The sequence below is a fragment of the Rhinoraja longicauda genome, chromosome 13 (genome assembly GCF_053455715.1).
Source record: "Rhinoraja longicauda isolate Sanriku21f chromosome 13, sRhiLon1.1, whole genome shotgun sequence".
NCBI lineage: Eukaryota > Metazoa > Chordata > Chondrichthyes > Rajiformes > Arhynchobatidae > Rhinoraja > Rhinoraja longicauda.
Window position 1 is genome coordinate 5,914,519 of NC_135965.1, and position 22,330 is coordinate 5,936,848.

At 43.9% G+C, this 22,330-nt stretch overlaps 1 protein-coding gene across 1 annotated transcript in view; it reads left to right on the forward strand.

The window, feature by feature from the left end:
* LOC144599352 (NACHT, LRR and PYD domains-containing protein 12-like) overlaps window positions 1-5,934 on the forward strand; it is a 31,719-nt gene extending 25,785 nt beyond the window's left edge. Inside the window, exons 9-10 of the mRNA XM_078410144.1 lie at window positions 2,725-2,892; window positions 5,829-5,934. Coding sequence (XP_078266270.1) covers window positions 2,725-2,892; window positions 5,829-5,934 — 274 coding nt within the window. The remainder of the gene's footprint in view (window positions 1-2,724; window positions 2,893-5,828) is intronic.
* Window positions 5,935-22,330: the final 16,396 nt, after the last annotated feature.

Here is a 22,330-nt window from a genome sequence, read left to right on the forward strand (position 1 = left end):
TAAATCTCTTCTGTTTTTACCAGTGCAGCCACTTGTTCCCTTTAACGTGTTGATCAGTGATCAAGCTAAGGTCCATCACCTACAAAGATCTAACATCTCTGTTTTGCCGTTATATACTTGGGCTTGAGCAAAAACGTCCCTTATGCCAAAGATAGACACAAAATGCTGGAGTAACTCGGCAGGACAAGCAGCATCTCTGCAGAGAAGGAATGGGTGATGTTTCGGGACGAGCCCCCTCTTCTGACTGAGAGTCAGGGGAGAGGGAGACGAGAGATATGGGAGGGTAAGATGTGAAAATGACCCATTCCTTCTCTACAGAGATGCTGCCTATCCCGCTGAGTCACTCTAGCATTTTGTGTCTATCTTCGAAGTAAACTAACATCTGCAGTTCCTTCTTACACAATCCCCTGTTCCTTTTTACCAAGTTAGAGATCAGAAACAGAAAGCATCTCCTGTTAAACAGACAACTGTTAAATAGACCAGATGAGGGCGCCAGAGACATATATTAGATGAGCTTTGAAATGACATCGTTTATTGCACTTCATACACTTGTATGAAATGACCTTTGAATGAAAGAGGCTATTCAATTTAAAATAAATGAGTTAATGTTTCCAATGAAAGAGTAGACATTCGATGAATGTTATTACAGAATTATAGTACTGTGTGTACTTGCGACATCCTTTCAGAATAGTGGCTTTGGCCCCTCTTTTCCCGTAAGATGACCACCTTATTTCCAAGAATGTACAAGTGTTCTTAGGGGCAGAACGGTAGGAAGTAGTAGGAACAGTAGGTTGCTTTCATGAACTAAACAGATAACATGGCAAAGATCTCTCTGGCTTTTATCTCAGTGTGAATAGGATAGTTGTGCAATAAAATTACTACCAGATGCCTATAATTTTCTCTGCAGCCTTAATTTAGGTCCCCAGCACACTCATATGAGATGGACCAGATCTTAATAAATATACTTGAATCACCGCACCGTGAAATTATTAGAACCAAGTGCCATTTTTGTTAGATTGAGCACTCCTTCCTCGGCTTATAAATTCAGATAGCATAAATGAGTCGCCTGTCACAATATGGAAAGAAACATTCTCTTCCTCAATTCAAATGACTATAAAGTTAAAAAGAAAAAAATCTCAAGTTGTATAGTCATGTTTTGATAAATGAATCCCTAAAAATGAATTTTATGGATGACCTTCAGGAAGCCATATCTTGAATGCACCATTGCATTCTGTGAGGCCTTATCAGTTCGTGTCAACCCATTTTACCAGGAGTGCAGGATCAAAAGACTGTGGAGGATAACATCAGCAGAAATGGGGCTCTCGTTGAAAGGAACCTGCCGTGCAGAGTATCAGCCTTACACAAAGAAAAGATCACCTCTTCATAAAGAAAAGATCAATTTTATTCAGCTGGAAAAAAATTCATAGCCCCATTCATAGCAAAATAAACTTTGTGAAAGTGTGGCAATTCGGTTGTGTAATGATTATGTTAAGGAAGTTAGATTGTGTTATGGTGTTTGGTTATTATTAGAGAAGCTGCATTGTTCACAGTCTGAGTTTGGTACATTTTCAGAGTGGCATGAGGTGATGAAATTAAGAAATATGGCAAAACCAGAGAGAGAAATCCATAGAGTCAAGAGTATTTAATTGTCATATTTTTTGACAATGGAACAATGACATTCTAACTTGCTGCAGCTCAACAAGCTGGTAAACACAAGCGTCACAAATAAAATATATTGAGCAAATAAAGATGCAATAAATTAATAACCATAATACTATGTAGTTATAATATTGCATAAACTGAAGTCTGTATTGCAACCAAAGACACAATCCACAGAAGGTCCAAGTTGCTGAGGCTAGTGTTGTGTAAACCTAAGAGCCTGATGATTCTGGGAAGAAGCTATTCTTTAACCTGGTGCTCACGGATTTCAAGCTCCTGTATCTTATTCCTGCTGGCAGGAGCAAAATGAGAGTGTGACCAGGGTTGTGTGGGTCTTTGATAATATTAGCTGACTTACTGAGGCCTCACCTTCGATGGCAAGGATGGTGGGGGGACCGGTGTAATGGGAGGGGGATGAAGAAAGGAGGGCCTGGCGCATGGGGGGGGGGGGGGGGGGGGATGTGGGGGGGGTGAACAAAGGAGGGCCTGGCGCATGGGGGGGGCGATGTGGGGGGGTTGAACAAAGGAGGACATGGCGGGGGGGGGACGACCGGTGTGAGGGGGGGGGGTGAACAAAGGAGGGCCTGGCAGGGAGGGGGGGATGAACAACGGAGGGCCTGGCGAGGGGGGGGAACTGTTGTGAGGGGGGGGACCGGTGTGAGGGGGTGAACAAAGGAGGGCCTGGCGGGGGGGGGAGGGGGGGAGACCACCGGGAGGGAGGGAGGGGTGGGGGGAGAACAAAGGTGGACCTGGTGCGGGTATGCAAAACAAAGAATTTCACTGTGACTCGTCACACGTGACAATAAACGAATCTTTTCATTCATTCATTCATTCATTCATTCATTCATTCATTCATTCATTCATTCATTCATTCAAGGGACCATTCTCTGTAATTTCCTTCATTCCTCGGCATTCCAGCTGCTGAACCAATCCATGATCAATGCCCAACCATAGGCTTCATTATAGTCACTCATAACAAATCACATCCGCAAGTACTTTCTTGCCTTTACATGTATCCTAATATATAATTTAATCACATTTTCTTTCGGTTCTTGATCCCTTTAGGTTACAGCAAACGTCTCTTACTAATGGATGCTGCTACAAGCTTATGGCAGCACTTAGCACAACCCAGACAATAGCTCACCTTGATTTAAGTGAAAACTCATTTACAGATTGTTCCATAAGGAGTATCAGCAGCTTGATTCTTACCTGTGGCAACTTGGTGGTTCTCAGGTGAGTTTAAAATCTATGAATGATACACCTGTGCATTGTACTGCTGGCCAAGCCGTTTATTTTTTTTAGATTTAGATTTAGAGACACAGCGCAGAAACAGGCCCTTCAGCCCACCGGGTCCGCGCCGCCCAGCGATCCCCGCACACTAACACTATCCTACACCCACTAGGGACAATTTTTACATTTGCCCAGCCAATTAACCTACAAACCTGTATGTCTTTGGAGTGTGGGAGGAAACCGAAGATCTCGGAGAAAACCCACGCAGGTCTCGGGGAGAATGTACAAACTCCGTACAGTACAGCACCCGTAGTCAGGATCGAACCTGAGTCTCCGGCGCTGCATTCGCTGTAAGGCAGCAACTCTACCGTTGCGCCACCGTGCCGCCGAAGAGCACAATTAACGAAGAGCAAAATGTAGTGAAGGGCAGCTGACTATTGATCACCCATTCCCACGATTTCTACGTTATCCCGCCTTCTCATCCGCTCTCTACACACTAGCGGTCATTTTAAAGCAGCCAATTATCCTACAAACCCGCATGTTTTTGGGATGTGGGTGCAAACCGGAGCACCCGGATGAAACACAGTCACAGGGGAAAAATGCAAAATCATGATGGCGAGAGGTGAAGACGGAACCTGGGTCTCTGGCACTATGAAGCAGCATCTCTACCAGCTGTGCTACTGTGCTGTAGGAAGGGGGTTTAAGCATTAGTTGTATTTTTGTAAAATGCAATTTTACTTTTTTTTAAAAAGAAAATTAAAAAATAATAATTCTAATTATCAAACCCAGAATTTCAAATGCAGCGTGTCAGATCTTTTCATAAGATCATGTCATAAGTGATAGGAGCAGAATTAGGCCATCAAGTCTACTCCACCATTCAATCATGGCTGACCTATCTCTCCCTCCCAACCCCATTCTCCTGCCTTCTCCCCATAAGCCCTGACACCCACACGAATCAAGAATCTATTTATCTTTGCTCTAAAAATACCCATTGACTTGGCCTCCGCAGCCTTCTGTGGAAGAATTCCACAGATTCACCACCCTCTAACTAAATAAATTCCTTCTCATCCACTTCCCAAAGGAATGTCTCTCCTACTAGTGGAAACATCCTCTCCACATCCACTCTATCCAAGCCTTTCACTATTAGGTATGTTTCAATGAGGTCCCCCCCTCATTCTTCTAAACTCCAGCGAGTACAGGCCCAGTGCCAACAAACGGTCATCATAAGTTAACCCATTCATTCCTGGAATCATTCTTGTAAACCTCCTCTGGACCCTTTCCATAGCCAGCACATCCTTCCTCAGATATGGCACCCAACATTGCTCGCGATACTCCAAATACGGCCTGACCAGCGCCTTATAGAGCCTCAGCATTACATCCCAGTTTTTATGTTCTAGCCCTCTTGAAATAATTGCAATTGCCTTCTTTACTACCAATTCGAATTGCAGATTTACTCTTTGGGAATCCTGCACCAGCACTCATCCAAATCATTAATATACAAGGGATGTGGAGGGATGGACCTTTTCACCTGTCATGAAGAGAACATAAAAACTATTAAGATTAAAATATAATTAGTAAATGCTTCCATTCCTGGCAGCAAAGTAGATTAAACTGAAAGAAGCCTTGTGATTAATATATTTCAGCCGTGACACACGCTTAAATTGATTAAAGATATTCCACATTGAAGTATTTTCAGAGTTAAAGATCTCGAAATTCCTTCGCAGGGCTCCACAGAAAGCAGTGAGGTGCAGCTGTAAATCTGCTCGGCTTAATCCAAATGTTATGCCCATTTTGGGGTTTTGGCACCCATAGGGAAAGCTGACTGCAGAGTTTTTGGTGATACTTTTGTGTGGACTCGCACCTTTCACTGTCCCAGTGACGTGGACAATAGCACCGTAAACAGGCTTGTTTTCATTCTGTGTAAGAAGAAACGGCTGACGCTGGTTTATGCCAAAGATAGACACAGATGAAGGGTCTTGACCCGAAACGTCACCTATTGCTTTTCTCCAGAGGTGCTGCCTGACCCGCTGAGTTACTTTTATTTTCATTCCCACTGATTTGAAAACTGATAGTTATTATTTACTCACCATTAACTTCTCCCAGGCTGTTTCCCCTGAAAATGTGCAATTTAAAGGATTTATACACAAACTGTGATCTCTTGTGACTTCAACCACCGATTCACACACATAACTGGGCTGTTATATCTACAGAGGCCATGGTATTGTTTAATCTTAACTTCTGAGGCCAGGATCATTCTGGGCAGCTGCCACCGATCCCTCCAGCTTCTGGGAGGTTAACCAACTCCATACACACACAGAGGACAATTTAACTCCCTTTCATCCCACTGTGGGAGCAAGGAGAGAAGGCACAGGGATTTGTGTTTGTTGGAGGTTGTCCAGACTGCACCGCTAGTCCACCTGGCGAAATGCCTTGCTGCAGCTCGGGTGGTCTCTATGTCCCTGCTGTAGGCACTGTTCTTTATCAACCTGGCCAGATGTTTCTGACCTCTGGGAATTATCTCCCATCCTCCTCCTGTCATGCAACATCTATTTATTAAATGGCTACCCTCTTTGTGGCTGGCCGAGTGCTGCCTTAATTTGCCAAGACCCTTGAAGGGGAGACTGCTGAGGAGTCATGAGGCGAGAAGCCGAGAACCTGCAATCGATCGGTGGAAGAATCAGGCACCCCGAACTGACCCGACGGGGAAACATGACAACGCTTCTCTGAAAATGTACTATTGACGGCTGTGATCTTTATTGAGATTTCACAAACAGCTTTGAGGCCATCCACAATGATATTAATAGCTAATGACCACAACTTCTATGCTGTAGATGTGGAACATTATGAAGAACGTAGCAAACAAAGTGTAGATGCAGTCAGCTACGTTCTTCCAGAATGTGCAGCTCTTCAGTATCTCACACTGTTTCTCTTTGGCATAGGCTGGAGCAAAACCACTTCACAACAAATGGACGGAAGATGATAAAGCAGCTGAACTTGGAGAAACCGAATGTTAAGATTGTTCTAGAAAGAGTAAAAAACTGTTGAGTAACATTTTCTCAGTTATGATCTTTTGGTATCCTTTGAAATTGATTGAATATTTCCTTTACTCATTAGAACATGATAACACTACCCGACACACACTAGGGACAATTTTACATTTATACCAAGCCAATAAACCTACAAACCTGTTTATCTTTGGAGTATGGGAGGAAACCGAAGATCTAGGAGAAACCCCAAGCAGGTCACGGGGAGAACGTACAAACTCCGTGCAGACAAGCACCTGAAGTCAGGATCGAACCCGGGTCTCTGGCGCTGTAAGGCAGCAACTCCACGGTTGCACTACCATTCCACCTGCGTCTTCTACAATATAATTCATAATATAATACTTTTTTATAATATAATACTATTTTACACTTTGGCATTAGCAGCTGGAGATAATTCCTCTCCCATCTTGAATGTATAATTGTTTAGTTTAGCTTAGAGATACAGTGCAGAAACAGGCCCTTTCGTCACACCGCGTCCGCGCCGATCAGCGATCCCCACACATTAACACTAACCTATACCCACTTGGGACAATTATTTTTTACATTTATCAAGCCAATTAACCTACATACCTGTACGTCTTCGGAGTGTGGGAAGAAACCGAAGATCTCGGAGAAAACCCACGTACAAACTCCGCACAGACAGCACCCATAGTCAGGATCGAACCCGGGTCTCCGGTGCTGCATTCACTGTAAGGCAGCAACTCTACCGCTGTGCCACAGCATATGCTGGAGAGACAAGAGACTGCAGATGCTGACATCTTCATCAACAAACAAATTGCTGGAGGAACTCGGCAGGTCAGGCGGCATCTGTGGAGGGAAATGGAGAGATGACGTTTCGGTTGAGGACCCTTCCAGAGACCCACGAAGGGTTCTGACCAAAATGTCATCCATCCATTTCCCTCCGTAGATGTTGCCTGAACTGCTGAGTTCCTCCAGCAATTTGTTTTACACTCATGCCTTGTATAGTATTAGGTAGGAGAATTAAGCTGATATCTCTGTGATTTTATGTTGTGTTGCATACTGGTGTCACCTCATTTTATTATTTTGTTCATCATTTGCTAGATTTTCTATAATATAATTCATTGGAATTTTATTTATAGTTAAAATATAAACGTATCTTGATGTTAATGAAAGCAAATGAACCTTGAAATTTATTCTGGCAGCCATTCAGGAGTGACAAAGGGGCATGAATTGTTTGGTTCAGAGTCATGAAAATTGGGAAAAGTTTAATGTTAGGATGTTTTATGAAACAAGAATACAAACGGCCATATTTTGAGGGTAATGGCTCCTGACAAGCAGCAACCTTTGACCAGGAAATAAATCTGGGACAGTGCCTGTGTCATTCACTGTGCTTGCGATCAAAAATAGTTGGAAGTTGAGAGATCGGTATCATTTTTCTTTCACAAAAAGATGCCATTTTGCTGATGGGGACCACAAAGGGTAGTGAGTGCATTCTGACAACCTCATAACATTGGCCGACCGACAATGAAGGCAAAAGTCAGGATTTTATGGTTCTGCTATGTTTTGCCTATCTGGCAAGGATTTTGAGTTAATTCTCCTTAAGTAGAGAGGCAGCAGTGAACAGTGAACCACGAGGAACCACTATTGTTACCTGTTGTACTTTGTATTTATCCTTTGACTTGGAGATTTGTGACCTCCATGCAGTGTAGTCAAAGCCTTTGTTTGGGCTCCTGGAGAGGTGTCGGTATCACTGACGTTCCTTCTGAATTAGGTTGAAGCACTCTAGGTTTTACCTGATGTATGACGTGTGATTGATTAAAATTGATTGAAAGATTCAGCATGAAAACAGGCTGTTTGACCCACTGAGTCCATGCCCACCATTGAACATCCATCTGTACATTTGCATGCACTCCGTAAACACCAGGGGCAATTTACAAAGTCCACTTAACCCCCTGACCTGCACGTTTTTAGGATGTGAGGGAAAACTGGAGCACCCGGAGGAAACCCATGGTGGTCATAGGGAGAACGTGCAAACTCCACAAGATAGCACCCAAGGTTAAGATCAATTCCGAGCTCCTGGTGTTGTGAGGCAGCAGCTCCACTCTGCTGTCCTTTCACATCCATTTTGTTTTTCTACCTGATCAAACATATATTTTCCCTTTCTACCTGCCAAAATCTTTTTCAGAACTCATTATTTAGTTGTTTAAATGCATTTTCCCTAAAAAAAAGTGAGAAGTTGTTAGGTAGAATGAAAGAATGAGCAAGTCCGTTTGTCACTGCCCTTGTCGTGTTCTTCATAATTATTTCAACTTGAATTTATCATAATCATGCCATGGCTGTTTTGTGCCCGAGAAACAAACACAATATGATCAAAAGGCCACAAAGTTCTGGAGTAACTCAGCAAGTCAGGCAGCAACTCTGGAGAACATGGATAGGTGACATTTTGGGTCAGGACCCTTCTTCAGTCCCAGCCTTATCCATGTTCTCCACAGATGTTTCCTGACCTGCTGAGTTACTCCAGCGTTTGGTGTCCTTTTGTGTAAACCAGCATCTGCAGTTCCTTGATTCGACAATATGATCACATTTTTGCAGCACCATTTTCAATGCGGAAAGTTGATAATGATTCATCTAATGATTTGGTGATATTGATTTATTAATGTGTAAAATTGCGGATTCTTCAATTTGTGAAAGGCTTTTTTAAAATAATCAATAAGTTGCAAATATTATTCTTGGTGATTGTGTTTACAATGGTAACAACCATGAAATATATAATTGTTGTATGGTTTCTGTTGGTCAACCACATTTCTATGTTGTTATAATATAGTTAATAACGACAATCTTGTAATTTGGGATAAATGTTATTAAATTATTAAATTCTGCTTGTTGTCTTTTCTGTGCATTATCTAGTAGATTGTGGCGGATCGGGCCACTCCTTGGGTCAGCCCCCTCGTTACGTGACGGACAGGGAGAGGGGTTAAAAGCCAGACCAAGGGAAGGCGTAGCTATTCCCTAGGAGAACTACGCTGTGGGCAGGAGCTCACAGCCTAATAAAGAATCTCACAAAACACTGCCTGGCGTCTTGCCTTTCTCTGGCCTCCGCCAGGCCACTACATTGGTGACCTCGACGGACATCACACGTCGTGATGTCAAACAATAATGGACAACCCGGTCCTGCCGCCCTCGCGCAACCCGTTCCTGCCGCCCTCGGTCTTGCCGACCTCGAGGCCGTCGCCCTCAAACTCCCGACCCTGTGGACCGAAGAGCCTGAGGTCTGGTTCCAGCAGGCAGAGGCACAATTTGCTGTGCGAGGGGTAACCGTCGACTTGACGAAGTACTTCTATGTCGTCGGCGCCCTGGACCAGGCGACAGCAAGGCGAGTAAAGCCTTATCTAAATGACCCCCCCGCGGATGACAAATATAAGGGCCTTAAGGAACTCCTTATCAGGAGGTTCGGCCTCAGCGACGCCGAGAGGGCAACTCGCGTTATGAGCCAGGGGGGGCTCGGGGACCGACGGCCGTCGGCCCTTCTGGAGGACATGCTCGCCTTCATGGGCAACCACCCGCCCTGTTTCTTATTTAAGCAGGCCTACCTGCGGCAGCTCCCGGTCGACCTCCGTTCTCAGCTCGCTGAGGATCCCTTCACCGACACGCAGCGGCTGGGAGAGCGCGCTGACCAAATCTGGATGTCCCGTCGGGAGGACCTGGAAGCCCAAGCCGTCTTTTCCGCGGCGTCGGAAGGCCAACAGCAAGCTGGGGCCGCCGTCGACCCCGTTTCAGGGCGACCCCCGCGGCGAAATCCGGCCGCCATCGGGCACCCCGGTGCCGGCACGTCCTTCTCGCACGGCCCGCCGACAATTCAGCCAGACGCCACCAGAGGTCGCTGGTGGTCGGCCCAAGCAGCACCACCTCCAATACCGCTGGAGACCACCGGAGGTCGCTGGTGGACATCCCAGTCTGCACCACCACCGGACACCAGCAAAAGTGGCTGGTGCTATTATCACCGTCGTTGGGGACCAAACGCAAAGCAATGTCGCCTACCCTGTGCCTTTCCGGGAAACGCAAGGGCCGGCCGTCAGTGATCCCTTCGGCGGCCGGCCAGATCCATCGTGTGTTCGCCCGGGATCGCCGCACCGGGGGTCGGTTCCTCGTCGACACTGGAGCAGAGGTGAGCGTCCTACCTCCTTCCACCGCCGATATCAATACGGGCAAAAGCGGCCCCCTCCTCACTGCGGCGAACGGTAGCCCCATCAACACTTACGGGGTCTGCCAGCTCGCCCTTAACTTCGGCGACAGCTGGTTCACGTGGCGGTTCATCATCGCCGATGTTTCCCAGCCGCTGCTGGGCGCCGACTTCCTGCGGGCGCATTCCATGCTCGTGGATGTCAGGCGGCAGCGCCTGGTGCACTCCAGCACGATGAGGCCGGTCTCCCCCAACGTTGGACACCTGTCGTCCGTGGATGCGACGTACGCGCGCATCCTGGCGGACTTCCCGGACATTGTGGAAACCCACTTCTCCTCCTCCGCTCCCAAGCACGGGGTGCAACATCACATCCCCACCACCGGCCCACCCGTGCACGCCCGAGCGCGGCGTCTCGCTCCAGACAAGCTCCGTCTAGCTCGAGAGGAGTTTCGTCAAATGGAGTCAATGGGCATCGTGCGCCCCTCCGATAGCCCGTGGGCGTCACCACTCCACTTGGTCCCCAAGGCGGACGGGGGTTGGCGACCGTGCGGGGACTATAGGCGCTTAAATGACGCGACCGTTCCCGACAGGTACCCGGTTCCGCACATCCAGGACTTTAATGCCCACCTGGCCGGAGCTTCCGTGTTCTCCAAGGTGGATCTTGTGCGTGGATATAATCAAATCCCGGTCCACCCCGATGACATCCCCAAGACTGCCATCATCACCCCGTTCGGCCTATTCGAGTTCCTACGGATGCCGTTCGGGTTGAAGAACGCCGCACAGGCCTTCCAACGGCTTATGGACTGTGTGTGCCGTGGCCTGGAATTCGTCTTTGTGTATTTGGACGACGTACTCGTGGCCAGCCGCTCGAAGCAGGAGCACTGCACCCACCTCCGCCAGCTGTGTAAACGCCTCAGCGAGTACGGTTTGTCCATCAACACTTCCAAGTGCCGTTTTGGGGTGACGTCCATCGATTTCCTCGGCCATCGGGTGACCCCACAAGGGGTGGTACCTCTTCCGGACAGGGTCGAAGCTGTCCGCCGTTTCCCCCGACCGACCACTGTCAAGGGCCTGCAGGAATTCGTTGGGATGGTCTCGTTCTATCACCGTTTCCTGCCGTCGGTGGCCAGAACTATGCGCCCACTCTTCCACCTCATGGCTGGTCGCCGCAAGGAGCTCGAGTGGGACGACGAAGCAGGAGCGGCCTTTGAGCAGGCTAAGGAGGCCCTAGCCAGGGCCACGATGCTCGTCCATCCTAAGGAGGATGCCCCAACCGCCCTGACCGTGGACGCTTCTGAGGTGGCGGTTGGTGCGGTGCTAGAGCAGCACATCGACGGGTGTTGGCGGCCACTCGCTTTCTTTAGCAGGCACCTCAGCGGGGCCCAACGGCATTACAGCGCGTTCGACCGGGAGCTCCTCGCCCTCTACCTCGCGGTACGCCACTTTCGGTACTTCCTAGAGGGGAGACCCTTCACCGCGTTCACCGACCATAAGCCACTCACCTTTGCGTTCGCAAAGGTTTCCGATCCGTGGTCTGCGCGGCAACAGAGACAATTGGCTTATGTGTCGGAATACACCACCTCGATTCGGTTCGTGGAAGGAAAAAACAACAGGGTGGCCGACGCCCTGTCTAGACCCGCGATCCACGCCGTCCTACAAATGGCCGGGGGGATCGACTATTCCGCCCTAGCAGCCGCACAGCTGGGGGACGAGGAGATGGCCGCCTATCGTACAGCCGTGTCCGGCCTGCAGCTGGAGGACATTGTCTGTGGCCCAGGGGATACAACACTGTTGTGCGACACCTCCACTGGCCTGCCGCGGCCCATCGTCCCTGTCGTCTGGCGTCGCAGGGTATTCGAGGTGCTCCACGGGCTGTCTCACCCCTCCATTCGGGCGACGGTGGCCCTTGTATCCTCCCGTTTCATGTGGCACGGGCTGCGTAAGCAGGTCGCACACTGGGCACGCACCTGCATCCCGTGCCAAACTTCAAAAATCCAGCGACACGTGCGTGCGCCTCTGCAAGAGTTTCGTGTCCCTCGGCAGCGCTTCGACCACATTCATGTGGACATCGTGGGGCCCCTGCCGCCGTCCCGGGGCATGACCCACCTCTTCACGGTGGTAGATCGCTTCACGCGGTGGCCGGAGGCCATTCCGCTGGCAGACACCTCGACGGCTACCTGCGCGCGGGCCTTGGCGGCGCACTGGATCGCCCGGTTCGGGGTGCCACTGGACATTACATCCGACCGGGGGCCACAGTTCACTTCGGAACTGTGGTCGGCCATGGCAAGACTCTTGGGTGTCAGCCTACACCACACTACGGCGTACCATCCACAGTCGAACGGGTTGGTGGAACGCTTTCACCGCCAGCTGAAAGCTGCCCTGAAGGCTCGGCTCACGGGCCCAGACTGGGTGGACGCCCTGCCGTGGGTGTTGCTGGGGATCCGCACCGCACCCAAGGAGGACTTGGCCTCCTCCTCCGCCGAGTTGGTGTACGGGGCCCCCTTGACGGTTCCCGGGGAGTTCATCCCACCAGCCCAGGGTCGAGTGGAGCAGCCGTCTGACGCCCTGCAACGTCTTCGGCAGACGGTGGGCAGGCTGGCACCTGTGCCCACGTCACGTCATGGGACATTCCAGCCACACGTCCCTGCCGCTCTGGAGGACTGCCAGTTTGTATTCCTGCGCAGGGACGCACACCGATCACCTCTCCAGCGGCCGTACGAGGGCCCCTTCCGGGTCCTGCAACACGGCTCGGCCACATTCGTTCTAGACATGGGGGGCCGCAGAGAGACTGTTTCGGTCGCACGGCTGAAGCCGGCACACGTGGACATTGATCGGCCGGTGCTGGTTGCGCAGCCCCGCCCGCGCGGTCGCCCCCCATCCAAGCTACCCCCTACGGTCTCTGTTTCGACCCCTCCACCTGTCGGTCAGCCGCCGGTCCCTGCGCCGGTCATGGTGCGCACCCGGGCTGGTCGCCTCGTGCGCCCTCCTGTCCGTTTTGTACCTCCGGTTCTTGGGGGGGGTCCTGTGGCGGATCGGGCCACTCCTTGGGTCAGCCCCCTCGTTACGTGACGGACAGGGAGAGGGGTTAAAAGCCAGACCAAGGGAAGGCGTAGCTATTCCCTAGGAGAACTACGCTGTGGGCAGGAGCTCACAGCCTAATAAAGAATCTCACAAAACACTGCCTGGCGTCTTGCCTTTCTCTGGCCTCCGCCAGGCCACTACAAGATCATTACATTCTAACAACATAAGCTTTAGCAGTAATCTGTAGTAAATGGCAGAGTTAGAGTTTTGATAAATGTGTGGTGTCTTGGACATTCAAAAATTGATTTGTTTGATTGTCAGCACCAATTGCTTAGAATCATCATCTCAGTGAGTGGTGAACTTTGTTTCCGGAATTTAGCAACTTTCTCCTCGATTGTGACTTTTACTGATTGTGATTTATTGATGAGATTAACCGAAAAATGTACTGACCTAGAGGGTCATTCAAAACGACAAAATCTAAGAATCCTTGGAGTTAAAGAAGGCAAAGAAAAAGATAAAAACCTTTGTGATTTTACTGCTGAGTTGTTACAAGAAGTTTTGAAAATGGATTCAAAGCCCTTGTTGGATCGAGCCCATAGAGCACTGAGAGCACGGCCAGGTGCTAACGCGCCTCCAAGGCATTTGATTCTGAGGGTGCATAATGCTCACGTTTTAGAAGATATGCTGTCAAGAATTGCTAGTAACAGAGCTTTATTATTTCAAGGCGATGAGATTCGCATCTTCAGAGATTACCCCTTTGAGGTGGTTAAGAAAAGAGCACTGTTTAATGAGACAAGATCTATTCTCAGGAAGATCCCAGCGCTCAGATTTGGTATGTTGTATCCAGCAAAACTTCGAGTGACCTACAATCAAAATGAATCCTTTTTTACTGACCATAATAAAGCACTGGAATTTGCTCGGGAGATCGAAAGGTCGCTGAAGGCTTGATTATGATTTCACGGCTATCTTAATTGGCAGACATCTGATTGGACTTTAAAAATATTAAAACTTAAAGATTTAAGTTTAGTGTATATACTATACGAATATTAACCGTAACTAATTACTATTAATTAAAAAACATATATATTTTTATTAATCATTACTAATAAGAAGTATAAGTAATATTTGATTTATGTAAACTTTACTTTGAATACTTAATTAATACACCTTAGACAGAAAAATCAATTTATTATAGACTAATTAGTTTCGGGCCTGCCCCGTTTATCTCTCTTTTTTAAAAAAAAACAAACAATAACTTTGTTAAAAAACAGAGCTAGTATTAATTTTTTTTTTACATCTCACGGAAGTCCTTAGATTTTTTGCCACCTTAGGGTGGCTAACACTAACTGCACTAATTGTAGTTGTAGTTTTAGTTGTCTCTTCTTCTTTCCTGCACTCTTTTAACCTTTTATATATTGATTTTTTTTTTAGATTTAACTTTTATTATTATGTCATTTTTCAGAATTTATATACTTTTGGGAGATATTTCCGGGAAACACTCTACGTAGTACAAAAGATCATCCACCCTTCATTCAAGAAAAATGTTGTAGTCCGGGTGCCAGACCATTTGCTTTATTATAGACTATCGGTTAAGATGCAAGATTCTATTAGGAAAACAGGGGGTAAAGGTATTACATTTTGTAGTTGGAATGTCAAGGGTGTTAATGAACCAATTAAAAGAGGTAAAGTACTTTCACATTTAAAATCTATTGATGCAGACATAATGTTCCTTCAGGAAACTCATCTAAAAAATGTAGCACATAATAGACTGAAAGGCAAATGGATTGATAAAGTATTTCACTCATCGTTTCCCTTTAAATCAAGAGGTGTTGCTATTTTAATTCGTAAGGGTATACCATTTATACATACTTCCTCTATAGTCGACACTGAAAGTAGATATGTTATATTAGTGGGAGAACTATATTCTACAAAATTGATATTGGTGAATGTCTATGCACCAAATTTTGATAATCCGTTATTTAAAAAATATATATTTAATACCATTCCGGAATTTGGACAATATAACTTGATAATTGGAGGAGATTTAAATTGTACATTAGATCCTTATTTGGATAGATCTTCAACTCAAAGGAAAACAAAATCCAAGTCGTGTGAATTATTAAACTCTTATATAAATAGTGCAAATATAAAAGATGCTTGGAGGATTGATAATCCTTCAGGCCGAGAGTATTCATTTTATTCACCTGTGCATAAAACTTATTCAAGAATTGACTATTTCTTGGTGGACTCCAAACTTATTCCTTATACGTATAATTCAAAATATCATAATATTATTATATCCGATCATGCCCCTTTAACATTTAGGGTAAAACTCCAAGGAGTAACGGGGAAACAGACTAATTGGAGATTTAATCCGCAAATCTTAAATGAAAAAGCATGTTATGACTATCTTAAATCGCAATTTGAGACTTTTTTTTAACGCAAATGACCTTCCTGAAACACCTGCGTCCCTGCTTTGGGAAACATTTAAAGCGTTTGTGAGAGGATGTATTATTGCTTTTCAAGCGTCTCAAAATAAGAAGAAGCGAGCTGAACAACATGACCTAGAAAGTCAGATAAAACAGTTAGACATAACAAATGCCATCGCTCCCTCTATTGAAATACATAATAAAATTGCAGCTCTCAAATATAAGTTAAATTATATTCTCTCAGCTCATATTTTAAGGCTTTTTCAATATACTAAACAAAAACATTTTGAATTTGGAGATAAACCACAGAAATTGCTAGCACGTCAACTCCGTAAATTAGAAGATGATTCTACAATTCATAAAATTAGATCAGAAAATGGAGATTTGCTTAAATTACCTAAGGATATTAATCAGAGATTTTTGCAATTTTATCAGTCATTATATTCATCAAAAATAACAGATACTTCTGCGCAGATGCAAAACTTTTTGCAGGAATGTAACCTTCCTGGTTTGAATGTGAGTGATAGAAATTTACTGGGCGCAGAAATAACTATGAAAGACGTTGAAGAGACCATTAAATCCATGAAAAATGGGAAGACTCCTGGCCCTGATGGCTTAAATAATGAATTTTATATAAAATTCAGTGATTTGATCTCTCCACGTTTGCAAACTGTATATAGTCACGCCTTTAAACAACAGAGATTACCACAAACTCTGACTGAATCAACAATAATCCTCATTCCTAAAAAAGATAAGGATTCTGAAGACCCTGGTTCGTATAGGGCGATAGCTCTTTTAAATACTGATCAGAAGATATTAGCGAAAATCTTAGCTCAGAGATTAAGTCTAGTTATAGATAAATTGATACACCCCGATCAATCAGGCTTTATAGCCAAACGATATTCATTTTTCAACTTGAGACGCTTGTTCAATATAATTTATTCAAATAGACTATTAAATGAAGATTTAGCAATCATCTCGCTAGATGCTGAAAAGGCATTTGATCAAGTAGAATGGCCCTATCTTTTCTCAGTGATGGAAAAATTTCAACTAGGTGAAAATTTTTGTTCATGGGTGAAACTTTTATATACATCCCCAACAGCTAGAATATTAACTAATCAAATGCTGTCATCTAAATTTCATTTATCTAGGGGTTGTAGACAAGGATGTCCACTATCACCGCTTCTATTTGCCCTTATTATAGATCCACTTGCTGAGAGTATTAGATCAAATTCAGATATTCATGGCTATAACACTAAACATACAACCAATAAAATTTCTTTATATGCGGATGATGTATTAATATATATTACAAAGCCCGAAATTAGCATTCCGAATTTATTAAATCTCATAACTCAATTTGGTTCATTTTCAGGTTATAGAATTAACTGGTATAAAAGTGAAATTATGCCAATAATGGAGCATAATCCGGCCATACTTCAACAATTTCCTTTTAAAATTGCCTATGAAAAGTTTAAATATCTTGGAATTTACGTGACTAGGAAATATACTTCTTTATTTAAATTAAATTTTCCTCCTTTACTCACTAAATTACACAGAAATATCCAATTTTGGAAAACACTCCCTATATCATTAGTTGGTCGTAGTAATGCTATAAAGATGATCTTTCTTCCACAGCTACTATACTTATTTCAAGCAATTCCGATCTATCTTCCAAAAAAGTTTTTTTTTTAAATTGATTCAATTGTTACTAATTTTATTTGGGATTACAAGACTCATAGAATAAATAAAAGACATCTATGTAACTCTAAAATTAATGGAGGAATTGCTTTACCTAACTTTTTATTTTATTATTGGGCGGTTAATATTAAAAATATAACCTGCTGGTTGGATGATTCTGATCAACAACCGGATTGGTTAAAGATGGAGAAAGAGGATTGTTTACCATTCGATATTGGTGCGATCCTCTTAGCTCCAATAAATTTAAATAAAAAAACATATGGAGGTAATCCCATTATACACAGTGTTATCCGTACCTGGAAACAATTAAAGCTTACGTTAAAATTGAGTAAATTATCTGTTTTCCTTCCTCTTGCGAATAATCCTTCTTTTAAACCGTCTGTCTTAGATAGAGGCTTTGCTCAATGGAAAAGTTATGGAATTAAAAGGGTGGGAGATCTTTATCATAAGGGAACCTTTCTTTCTTTTCAGGATTTACAGCAGAAGTACGGATTACATGTTAATAATTATTTTAGATATTTACAACTTAGAGATTATGTAAAATCACACATGCAAGAATATAAGTTTAGAGGTCCAGAAACACTTGATGTATGCCTGAATCGACATTATAATTCAAATAAATTAATATCCTTTATTTACAATACTCTCCTTGACACTGACATTCCGTCATCAGAATCTTATAGACGAGCATGGGAGGACGAATTGAATCAATTTATAATGCAAGATATATGGGATGAAAGTTTACAACATATACATCAATGTTCATTGAATACTAGACATTCCTTAATACAATTTAAAATAATACATAGATTACATTATTCGAAGACGAAATTAAATAGGATTTTTCCTAGTATCTCTCCTATTTGTGATAAATGTCAATTTCAAGAAGCTAATTTAACTCATATTTTCGTAACTTGTATAAAAATGCAAAACTTCTGGTTGGAGATTTTTAAAATAGTTTCTAAAGTTATTAATAAAAAATTAGATATGGATCCAAAATTAATTATATTAGGATTATCAGAACATACTACAAATTTTACAGTAAGTCAGGTACATTTTCTTGATTACAGTCTAATAACTGCGAAAAAATTAATACTTAAATTTTGGAAAAAATCAATAACCCCCACAATTAAAATGTGGACTACGGAAATGACAGAGACCCTGCATTTGGAAAAAATAAGGTTTGCCTTAATCGACAAACCTGAGTTATTTTTAAAAATATGGTCTCCATTTATTGAATTTTTAGAAAAGTAAATGGGTTTGGCACAGGACTAAAATAAAAATTTAAATTAAAAGTTGAAACTTGAGTTAGGGGTTGGATGTACAACTGTAGTTATTGTCTCCCGGATCTACTCCCTTTAATTTTTATTGTTAGATCCTTTTTTTAAAAATTTTTTAACCCTCTTATTCTCTCTCCCCAAGTTTATAGTTTAAAAAAAAATTTATTTTTACTTTCTCTCTTCAAAAATTTAAAAATTGAAGCTATGTAAGAACTTTGTAACAAATGTGTTTTTTTATTTCTATTTGTACATATGCTTTTCAAAAAAAAAAAAAAAAATAAATAAAAATAAAAATTGATTTGTTTGATTGTCAGCACAAATTGCTTAGAATCATCATCTCAGTGAGTGGTGAACTTTGTTTCCGGAATTTAGCAACCTTCTCCTCGATTGTGACTTTTACTGATAAACTTCAGGAAAACTGCATCAGAATCCACAGAATCATTCGCAGGAATTAAAGAAAGGCCTTTCAGGTTTCTCTTTAACCTTTTAAAGATCAAATGAAACCTCTAGAATACTTGGTTTATGTGCCAGGATATTGGGATACTATAAATGTGATTTGTTAGGTGAAAGGTCTATGGAATTAAAAGGTGAATTTTCATAAAGGTTGCGTCTCAGACCTGCACGGTCACCTGACAACTTTTGAGCAAGTACTGAGAGGGGACTCGGCTTGAAAGAATTAAATAATGAAAGCTTGGTTGTGATCACGGTTCCCGCAAAGATTTACAGATATTGCACATTTACAATACAAGCAAAGCCTATTGTATTGCCAGGTGCTCCATGCATTTATTTTTCATTCATTCATCATTTGGTTATTGCACTGATGACAGTAGTTGTAATTTTTTGCACACATTGCAGAAACCCGACTACATCATGCTGGACTTTGTTTATAGAATGTGTGTGTGTGTGTGTGTGTGTGTGTGTGTGTGTGTGTGTGTGAATGTGTGGGTGTGTGTGGGTGTGTGTGTGTGAATGTGTGTGTGTGTGAATGTGTGTGTGTATGCGTGTGTGTGTGTAGACCATCGTCGTCCATTGGCAGGAAGAGGCATTGGCGTCTCAGGCCTGCCCTGGCCACACCGACTTGGCCTCAGTGGAAACTCGTAGCCCAAGTAGCCCAATCCTGACCACACGGTGGCGCTGGAGGCCTCGACTTTGTCCCAGCGGCTCAGTCTTCTTTGAACCTACGACAAGGGAACACAGCTAGCAGCGAGGGAGAGAGGGAAGGAGCCTTTTTTCTATCTTCTTTCTTTTCGCCTTTCTTTTATTCTTTTTTCCTTTCTTTTTTTCTTTTTTCGTTTCTTTTTTTCTTTTCTCTTTTTTCCTTTTTTTTCTTTTTCCTTTCTTTTTTCTTTTTTCCTTTCTATTTTCTTTTTTCTTTTTCACTTTCTTTTTTTTCCCCTTTCTTTTTTCTTTTTTCCTTTCTTTTTTCTTTTTTCCTTTTTCTTTTTTCCTTTCTTTCCCCGTCTTTCCTTTTCTTTCCCTTTCTTCCCCTTTCTCCCCCTTTCTCTCCCTTTCTCTCCCTTTCTCTCCCTTTCTCTTTTTTCTCCCTCCCTAATTGGACCCAGCTGTTCCCCATGATGCTGTCAGCCAGTGATCGGGATCAGAGTGGCATCCAAGGCAGGGGGCGCTGTCTCACCGTGAGGAAGTCACGATTGGGAAACTGCATTTGTAAAGCAACTATTCAAGAAATGAGCAAGAAAGAGAGAGAGCATTAGACAGCAGGCCTGTTGCCTTTGCTCTTATCCTTAGATGTAGTAGCAAGATATTTAAAATTCATGACAAACAAATAGTTTTATGAAGGATAATTATATTTGAGAACTTTTCAATAGTTATTTGAGCACTTAACAGAGTCGATATAAGGGTTGCTGATGTCGTCTATTTTACTTTGAGATGGCATTTGTTGAAGTGCAAACAAGATAGGAACGCTTATGATGTGCAGTACTATATGACGAACAGAGTTGGGTCATTTGGCAATGAGAGAGAGCTAGGTCACATCTAACTGGATTAGATTACATTTTAAAGTTTAAGAAATGATTAAGTGTTAATTGACTAGCAATCAACCCCATTGACAACTGGGTTTTCACAGGGATCAATGCTGGGTCCTTAACTATTTTATGACTTGGATAAAGGAGAAATAAAAGATGTACGATGGCCAAATTTATTGATGAAACAAAGATGGGTACTATTTGTGAGAAGGACACAAGAAGTCTGCAAAGAGGGGCAGAAATTAGGGGGCAAAAGTTGACAGGTGTACTACAATGTGCAAAGGTGAGGTAAGCTATTGAAAGGAGAATGAAAGGGCAAAGTATCATTTAAATGGAGTGAGTCCATCAAGTGCCAATGTGAGATCTGGGTGACTTGTGCATGAAACACAACAGAGCAGGTGGTTCATCATAATTGGAAACAATGCAGAAAAGATTTGCTTGGTTGATCCCTGAAGCAGATGGTGGATGATGAAGCTTTGAGCAGGTTGGGCCAAGGCAGAATAGAATTTAGAAGAGTGAGAGGACATAGTTTTGAAATAAATAAGATTTTGAGGGTTATTGACAGGATGGATACTAAGAAGATGTTCCCCAAAGAGAAGCCATCAAGAACTATGGAGATATTTTCAGAATAAAGGATTGCTCATTTAAGTAATTGTTGAGGAGGAATTTCTTCTCATTAATGCATAAACTGAGCAATAGGTCCAACCATCTCCAAGATTGCTCCTTTGAATTCTCAGGTGGCAACATCATCACTGACAAAAAGAAGCAGATGGGTGATTGAGTGGAACGCTACTCTGAGCGATATTCATGTGAGGTTGCCATCTCCACTATAGCTCTTGACCCTCTCCATCAGTGCTAGTGTTGAGTGAGCTCGATGATGAACCACCCTTGCGTGAACTGGATTAAGTCATCGATCGCCTGGCAGCCAGGAAGGCTTCAAGGCAGGATGGCATGTCTGACCTCCTCAAGTGTGTAAACAGTCAACTCTTGCCATGCCTGCACACCCTTCTGCTCTGCTGGAGAGAGGGTGGTGTCCATCAAAATCTGCGTAACGCCAACATCGTCACCTTGTATAAGAACAAGGGAGGTCATAGCGACTGCAGCAAACATAGGGGCATCTCACTTCTGAGTGGTACAGTAGTGTGTCAACATCTTCCCAAACATGCTGACACGATACACCCTGAGGCACAATGCGGTTTCCACGGAGGTACTTCCACAATAGGCATGATCTTCTCCCTGCGTCAAATCCAAGGAACAGAGTTGGGGCATTTGGCAATGAGAGAGAGCTAGGTCACATCTAACTGGATTAGATATAAATTTAAAGTTTAAGAAATGACTGTGTGCTAATTGACCAGCAATCAACCCCCATTGACAACTGGGTTTTCACAGGGATTAATGCTGGGTCCTTAACTATTTAATGACTTGGATAAAGGAGAAAAGATGTGGCCAAGTTTATTGATGAAACAAAGATGGGTACTATTTGTGAGAAGCACACAAGGCAGAGAGCAGCAAGCCCCATTATACATCACCTTTGTGAATTTTACCAACCCGTTCAATTCTGTCAGCAGACGTGGCCTTGACCAGGTACTGGAGGAGGTTGGATGTCGAAGGCTGTAGCCTAGGTCGCACTCTGTTCAGCATCTTCCTATCTGCCCTTCTGTCCTTTGACTCCCAACAGACATGGAAGGAGTGTATCTTCACACGGGAAGTTGGGAAGCTCTTCCATCCAGCAAGGTTGAAAGCCAAGATGAAGGTGGAAAGTGTACTTATAAGAGAACTCCGGTACTCTGATGATACTGCCCTCATCACCCCAACGGAAGAACTTCAGGGGGTGATGGACGGA